Raw genomic sequence first — 8,359 nt, 5'->3', positions numbered from 1 at the left:
GGCCCCAGTAAGCCATTGTGGGAGGCAGACCTGAAAGAAAAGATGTGGACATGGAATGTTGGAGGGATTGGGAAATGGAAGGCGATTGCAATCTTTGGAGAGGGTCAACTTGATCATGAACACACAACAGCTCCCAGTTCCTGCTCTTTGCCTCGTCAAATTTCCAATCAAAATTGGGAAACCCTTTGTACCCAGACCCCAGCCCAAGAAGACACAGAGACATTTTTTAATGGGAGAAACGGGCCACGCTTTATTAATATAACAACATTTGTGGCGGACTGGAAACAAGGTGATTAATCACCAACATAAAAACAGTGCGGGCACCTAGGCGTGGGCTAGGATTCAAAACGTCCTACCCATCGCCTGCAAGGGCGACACACCCTGGCTCAGGAAAGAGGCAGGTAGCTCCCGCCCAATTCCTTCAAAGCCAACCACCCCTTTTAGAAGAGGGGATCTGGACAGCTTCAGATCTTTACCTCCCCAGACCGCACAGCCCAAAGGTAGGTGAAGTCCTGAAGCAGGTTTCTTGGCAATGTAATTCTTCCCGTGCCGCACAGGCCACAAGGAAGCAATTGACCAATCCACCTTAAAATGTCCAAGGGTGCTCACCGAAATCTAGACCTCCTTACCCACAGCCCGCACTGTTACCGCCAACGTGGCCAACCTAGAACCTAACTACCAACTGACTGCAGAACAGAGTAGGCGAAAAAACCCCCAACAACAGCCAATAAGTTGAGAGCAAAAAATTCCTACTCGGCCCATAGGCGACCAGTCACTAGACCCGCTCTGCAACAGGGAGGGAGGGAGGGGGAAACAAACAGCCGACTGAGAGGCCAGAGCGGGGAAACGCTCGGCCTCTCAGCAAGCCCCGCCCACCATGAGCCAGCCAACCAATCAGGCTTCTTCTTGGGCTTGTGAATCCCGGGCTGGGACAAACACCCTCCCACTTGCACGAGGCAAGGGGAGGGGGATTGTACCCAGACCCCAGCCCAAGAAGACACAGAGACATTTTTTAATGGGAGAAACGGGCCACGCTTTATTAATATAACAACATTTGTGGCGGACTGGAAACAAGGTGATTAATCACCAACATAAAAACAGTTCGGGCACCTAGGCGTGGGCTAGGATTCAAAACGTCCTACCCATCGCCTGCAAGGGCGACACACCCTGGCTCAGGAAAGAGGCAGGTAGCTCCCGCCCAATTCCTTCAAAGCCAACCACCCCTTTTAGAAGAGGGGATCTGGACAGCTTCAGATCTTTACCTCCCCGGACCGCACAGCCCAAAGGTAGGTGAAGTCCTGAAGCAGGTTTCTTGGCAATGTAATTCTTCCCGTGCCGCACAGGCCACAAGGAAGCAATTGACCAATCCACCTTAAAATGTCCAAGGGTGCTCACCGAAATCTAGACCTCCTTACCCACAGCCCGCACTGTTACCGCCACCCAGGAAGGTTAGCCCTCGCTTGACCTTCCTGCCCCACTCCCTCCAAACCTTCAGCAAGCACTTCCCGGATATTATGCAGATACAAATCACAACCTTCTCAGACAGGTGGACCCCGTCAGGGCGGAATAACTCGGGAAAGCGAGCAGCTATATCTGGCTGCCGCACCACAGACCCCCCGGCCGCCAAAACCACTTTACCTATTGCGGCTGAAATCTTCCTGCGTGCCTTTTCCAAGCTAAGGCAAGAATGAGCACCCCGCCACACCCTGCGCTGGAGCCAATTAACCCATATTATGCGCACGCCAGGCATCCAGCTGCGCAAAATAGACAAATCCGAGGAGGCTTGCTGAAGGATGGCGAGGCCAGGCCGCCGGCCCAAATCATTCTCCCCTAAATGAAGAACCAGGATGTCGGGAATGGGAAACCTATCTAAATGCTCCCTCAATGCTGGAAGCAACTGATTCCAGAGCATGCCCCTCATGCCCAACCAATAAACTGAAGCCTTGCTTCCTAAACCCAACTGGGATCCCCAGCGGGTGGTGCTGGCCCGCTTGAAAGCCCAGAAGACCAACGAATGGCCACACATCAGGACTCGGACCGGGACCGCCGCCCCGCCAGCACCTGCCAAAAGAAAGCAACAGGTCAGTAGAGCCCACACCTGTCCGCTGTCAGCGCACATAACGCCTGACCGCCACGGACCTCCAACGTCCAATCCTCTGAACTTCGACCTCCTGAAGCCCCATACGTGTAGCGGTGGTGGCCGCACCAATACGAAATGAATGTAGAGTAAGCCCCTGGAGCGCAACCCCCGCGGCCAACAGAGCCTTCCTCACCACCGCCAAGAATTGATACTGCGTCAGAGGAGTCTGATTGCTGTGGGTAAAAAGACATCCCCCCGAAAAGGGGCCCAGCCCAGCGTACTGCCTCAGGGCCACCACGGGGCATACATTGATATTCCCGGCCGCCGCGAGGCGAACCGTCTGGCCTCTGCCCCTCTGATCCGTCTTGGAGCGACGAAGGAGCAAACGCACCTCCCCGTCACCGAACGATAAATCAGAATATTGCAAGCAGCGGTCCCTGGGGGAAGACCCGCTGCGGGGAAGCAACTCCCCTGGACGGAAGGCCCCAAAAAAGGCAACCAACAGTGCAGCCCTAAACAGCGACACCTCCCATGGGCCAGAGCAGCACCCCACTAGGTGGCCCAGCGTTGAAGCCACCAACTCCAGAGTAAAAGGGCGTCTGGGGTCCCTAGTCCTCGGCTCCCCCCTAGCCCAACCCTCCAACATGCGCCGCACCCGCGGGTCGGAGGAGGAATCACCAACCCCACGAACCTGGGCTTCAAAAGCTAACGCGGCAAGATAGCCCCCCAAAGTGGATACCGCACGCCCCGCCCTGCGGAGGAAGACCAAAAACTGCTGAAGTTGCTCTACAGGGACCGGCCACACCTCCGCCAAACCTTCAGTCTTTCGAAAAAGAGAGAAAGCCTCAAGCTTGGCTGTGTAGCTCACTCTGGTGCTAGGCGCCAGAGATGCCGCTATGGCCCGCTGTGCCTCCGCCTGCCAAGTTCCCACAGAAAAGCTGGCATGGGTTCCGGGTGAAGGGCGGCCTCGGGCGCTAACACTCTGAACCTGTTTAACTGAAAACGAGACAAAGCGTCAGCTATGTCATTCCGGATACCCGGAACATGGCGGGACCGGAAAAGGATGTTAGCCCGCAGACACTGCAATACCAATGCCCTAACCAAAACCATGACCCTCGGGGACTGGGAAGTCTGACTATTGACAATCTGAACAACTGCCAGATTGTCACACCAAAACACAACTGAGGAGTTGGCAAACTCAGCGGACCAAATATGCACGGCCACCACAATTGGAAAGAGCTCTAGGAAAGTCAGGTCCCGGGAAACCCCCTGCCTGAACCAGTCCTCGGGCCACCTGGCGGAACACCAACGTCCCCTGAAATAAACCCCGAAACCTATTCCACCTGCAGCATCAGAGTGGACCTGCAGGTCGGTTTCCAGAAGTCTAACATCCCGCCAGAAAGACACCCCATTAAAATCAGTGAGAAATGCTTCCCAAAGAGCCAGGTCGGCCCGGGCACCCTCCGTAATTCGTACTCTGTGATGGGGAGCCCTAACGCCCACAGTCAGGTCGCATAACCGGCGCAAAAAGGCCCGGCCCGGAGCCACCACTTTGCAGGCAAAATTGAGGTGACCCAAAACAACCTGGAGATCCCTAAGGGAGACCTTACGGGCGCGACCAAGGGACCTAACCATGTCCAATAAAACCCGCAGCTTGGCCTGAGGCAGCCTGGAGCAACCGGCAACAGTGTCCAACTCAATCCCCAAAAAGGCGAGGCACGTGACCGGCCCCTCCGTCTTATCCCGTGCCAAAGGGACACCTAGCCGGTCTGTTAGCTCCATGAAGGAGCGAAGTAAATGGTGGCACTCCCTCGAATTCCCCCTGCCTGTAAAAAGAAAATCATCTAAAAAATGAGCCGTGTAGGGAAGACCCGCCTGGCGCCTAACTGCCCACTCCAAAAAGGAGCTGAATGTTTCGAATGCTGCGCAGGAAATCGAGCAGCCCATAGGCAAAGCCCTATCAAAATAAAATTGGCCAGCAAATGCAAAGCCCAGCAGCTCGAAGTCATTTGGATGTACCGGCAACAGGCGAAAGGCGGATTCAATATCACACTTCGCCAAAAGGGCCCCGGGGCCCCTACCCCTGACCACTTCCACGGCCTCATCAAATGAGGTATAACGTACAGAGCATAAGCTATCAGGGATGCCATCATTTACTGAGGACCCCCTGGGATGAGAAAGGTGGTGAATCAACCTAAATTCACCAGGAACCTTTTTAGGGACCACCCCTAATGGGGAGACCCTAAGGCTGGGGAAGGGGAGACTGGCAAAAGGCCCCATCACCCTGCCCGCAGCCACCTCCTTACCAATTTTCCTAACAACGACTTCCTCCATACCAACCACTGATCTCAGATTGCGAGAACTGCCTAATCCCCTCCGGGCTGAAGAGGGAATTCTGAAACCATCCCGGAAGCCACATAACAAATAAGAAGCTGCTGACTGGTCAGGATAGTCCAGCAACAGCTGCTCAAGCACCTTCACCTTGATAGGGCTAGGACCCTTTATTCGGAGCGGGTGGAGGAGGGCCACCCTTTTTACTGCTCCCCTGCCTATACTTAGCCCCGGAACCCCCCAAACTTGGCCCTGGGGCAGGAGGAACTGGGGTGCCTCGCCCCACAGACCCCGCAGGCATGCTTAAACCGACAAGGGGAACGGGAGCACTTGCCATTGGAGTTAAACTCCCAGCAAACAAGGTGGGGTTGAACCCACTGTTGCCCAGGACTCCCTGAGGGCAAAACCCCCGATGGTTTAGAAAGCAAATGCCCACTGTCAGACCTATCTCCCTCTATGGGCCGGGCTGGAGACATAGTAACCAGCCACAACTCCTGCAACGGAGCATCCCAGGGCAATGTGGGGTCAAGGGCAGCCCTCATTCTAAAACTCTAATCGTACCGTACCCAGGAAGATCCAGCAAAGTCAGAGACCGCCCTGTGAATTATATCCATGTATTTTAACAGGGCAGGGCCCCTTGCGGGCTGGGCTTGGACAATAACCCCCATATAAATTGTGAAGCCAGAAAGCCAATTATTCCAAGTCTTTTCGACCGGCTTTCTCTTGGTGGCTTCGTGCTCCTTACAAGATTCCCCCTCTTTATGCTTAACCTCAGGTTCCCTGAACAACAAGCTAAAAATGTCCACATATTCACCTTTAAGGATTTTTTCTTTTGTAGAAGGGAGTAAGTGATCCCCTAACGGGAGGCCCATGCTACCATAGGGCTCATGCTGAGGTGACGGCAGAATCCCCATCGGATAATAACCCGCCTGCACCCCCGTGGCAGATCCAGCAGAGGAGGCCACCCCCGGGAGTGGGAGCGACCCGCTGGAGGGCCGGTTGCCCAACCAGACCTGCTCCGCAGCGCCTTGTAAGCCTGCAATAACTCCAGGAAAAACCGGCGGGGAACCCGCCACCCAAGGTTGTGTATATGGGGGCCAGTAAGAAGCTGGGCCCCATCCACCCATGGCAGGCATCGTCCAGGGACAAAGCCACTGGCCGGTGACGCCGGGCGGTGTAGGTGCTGCAGGCTCACCCTGGGCCAAAGGAGTAGCCGTATCCACTGGAGGCTGAACAACTGGTGCCGCAGGCGGAGGTAGCAATGGTGAAGGCGACTCCGGAACTGGAGACTCAGGTTCAGGAAGCGGTAACACAGGAGCAGAAGGGCCCGGTCCAGCAGGGTTCAGCCCTTCTTCCAGCGCAGCCAGCCTACTAGAGAGAGAAGTTAGCAGCTGGCTTTTCACAGAACCCCTGGTCCTCCGAGGGACCTTAGGAGGAGGCACCCCCCCCACACCTGAAGGACCCGCACCTTTGTCGGAGGGGGCTGCTTTTGCTTTCTCTAAAGCTTCCATCCTATTAATTAACCCCCGTATCAGAGTCATCTCCTCCTCCTCCTCCGAGGAGGAGGACTGCGGGGGAGCAGGCCTCTTGGGCTGCTTAACAGGGCGCCCCCCTTTCTTGCCCTTGGCCTTCCCCGGCATACTGCCTCCAAATAGTGGGATTCCAAAAGGGGTTGGAGGAAAAAAAAAAAAAAGCGCCAACCACACACAGAATGAAGGTAGCAAGGATATAGAACAAAAGCCAAGCCCTTGTCCTGAATCAAAAACAATACTCAATCCTATCCAGGAAAGCACCAGAGCCCCCCACCCAAGGAGAAGGCTTGAAAAGGCCTTTTGACTCTCAACCAGGCCAGGCCCACCAGGGCACCGATGAGCACAAACACCCACCTGCTACCCACCAAACAAATAAAAGAATGTTGGCATCAAAAGTAGTGCTCCAGGGAACGGAAAAGGGGCCGCTGCCCAGCCACCCAGGCTGATGGAAACCCCCCAAATACCCCACAAACCAAAAGGGCAAACGCCCAGAAGGAGAACCACGCCCAGGAAGCCGAGTGCCGACGCCGCGCTGAAGAGGCCCAAAGACGCTGCTGCTGCAGCTGCAACCCAGCCGGGAGCAGTCCCGGGAGTACCCCCCTACCAGCGGGGCCACCGCTGACACTATGGCCCGCTCGACGGAACGCCGCCGAATGCCGCCTCGCCCGCTTGTCGGGCGCACCCCCCCAACTAAGGCCTTCGAGGAAGGAGCTCCCGGACTGAGCTCCTTCCTAATCGGAAACAAACAGCCGACTGAGAGGCCAGAGCGGGGAAACGCTCGGCCTCTCAGCAAGCCCCGCCCACCACGAGCCAGCCAACCAATCAGGCTTCTTCTTGGGCTTGTGAATCCCGGGCTGGGACAAACACCCTCCCACTTGCACGAGGCAAGGGGAGGGGGATTCTTCTTCTTCTTCCAAGGGTGGAACCAGTGTTTAGGGTTCTTCATTTGTTCCCTGTTGATTACCAAATCATATCGACTACTTTGGACATGCAGGTTGCTACGGTGTTCGGTTTCTTCTAAATTTTTGTACTACCCCCCTCCTACTGTATTAACAATTCACTGAGCAAACAATACAAAACCAAAGCTATTTTTGTGACAGTTGCGCAGATAACAGGGATGGCAATCCCTTTGTGTCGTCTTCTGCTGTGGATACAGACCATCCACTGCAGAAACGCATCTCATGGTGTGACGGGTCACGTCAAGGTTCCTTCAGTGTGGTGTTCTCCCTGTTCAATCGGGCACGAGCACGTCAGTGAAGAACACACCGGAGAAAAATCTGGTCACAGTCACACATGTGATCCCACTCAAGACTGTTATTTGTGCCATGGCTTTCCAATGGGCATGTGTGAGCATTGGTTAAGTGGGCTGGGGGTGGGGGGAGATGGAGCTGGCCACTGTGCATGCACCAATTCTTGGGTTGAATTTTTGGGATTCACCTTGTCAAGGTAGAATTCAGGAGGAGTGGAATAAGTTAACCCATGGAACCACTACAGGTCAGGAACCCCTGCAATCAAGGCATGGAAGAGGGGATTCCTGCTGCTTTCAAGTGAGAGCTAGCTCAAGTTGGCAGCCAAGCACAGAAAACGGAGTAGAAATCCCCAATGTGAAATTGTGAAAGATCATCAGCAGACTCATTTCAGATGGTTAGGGATCCATTGCGGGGCTGCACACCTTTAGCCCTCCAGCTGATCTTGGACTACAACTCCCATCATCCCCAGCCAATGTGGACAAGCACCGGAGATGATGGGAGCTGTAGTCCCACGTCTGCTGATGGCTGAAGTTGTGCAGCCCTGATCCACTTTCCAGGATCCGTGTCTCTTGTCTCTTCTCATAAAAACATGCCCAGGAGAAGATGCTTGAGGTGGTTGAGATGGCATCTATTTATTCTTGAAAATTCACCCTTGATGTGTTAATCCTTGGGGAAGAAACCCCTCAAGCACAGTGGGAGATGGAGCCATTGTCAGGTCTGCCTTGCATGCCAAAGGTCCTCCGTTCAATCTCCAGCATCTCCACCAGGAAGGGATGGGAAAGACCATGGAGACTTGGTCTCACCTGAAACCACAGAGAGACCCTGCCAGTCAGAGTAGGCAATACTGAGCTAGACAGACCAATTGTCTGACTCAGTAGACTGCAGCTTATTATTTTAAAGTCTTGAAAGGCTCGCTCCCAAAGTTAGCCTTCCATTCACAGAATGTGTTCTTCTGAAAGTGGAAGGAGTGTGCTATCAACAGGACTCCTTCTTCCATCAGCCCCAAACTCTCCATGATCCACAATGGGACATTGGCTCCAAAGGTATCTTCCTGTTTATCTAAGACACCTTTCCGTAAGTGGAAGGATTCTTCCATACACAGAAAAATCCTTTCTATGAGTGGAAAAACACACCTTTGGATCCAGCCTCACCTTCAGTGCCAACCC

At 54.4% G+C, this 8,359-nt stretch overlaps 1 protein-coding gene across 1 annotated transcript; it reads right to left on the bottom strand.

The window, feature by feature from the left end:
- Positions 1-227: 227 nt before the first annotated feature.
- On the bottom strand, positions 228-6,594 carry LOC128337687 (uncharacterized). Its single transcript, XM_053278952.1, has 2 exons — positions 5,607-6,594; positions 228-2,061 (listed from the first exon to the last, which is right to left on the bottom strand). Exons 1-2 carry the CDS (start codon positions 6,049-6,051, stop codon positions 1,412-1,414), a joined length of 1,095 nt encoding a protein of 364 aa, XP_053134927.1. The 5' UTR covers positions 6,052-6,594; the 3' UTR covers positions 228-1,411.
- Positions 6,595-8,359: the final 1,765 nt, after the last annotated feature.

The sequence above is a fragment of the Hemicordylus capensis genome, chromosome 14, assembly GCF_027244095.1.
Source record: "Hemicordylus capensis ecotype Gifberg chromosome 14, rHemCap1.1.pri, whole genome shotgun sequence".
Lineage (NCBI taxonomy): Eukaryota > Metazoa > Chordata > Lepidosauria > Squamata > Cordylidae > Hemicordylus > Hemicordylus capensis.
This window is presented reverse-complemented; position numbering and strand designations above follow the sequence as displayed.

Bases quoted from the DNA above. Each gene is read 5' to 3' on its own strand.
- LOC128337687 (XM_053278952.1), bottom strand. From the start codon at position 6,051: ATGCCGGGGAAGGCCAAGGGCAAGAAAGGGGGGCGCCCTGTTAAGCAG. The intron at 2,062-5,606 runs GTGAGCCTGCAG...TTCTTTTGGCAG, and splicing joins GGCTACTCCTTTGGCCCAGG to GTGCTGGCGGGGCGGCGGTC.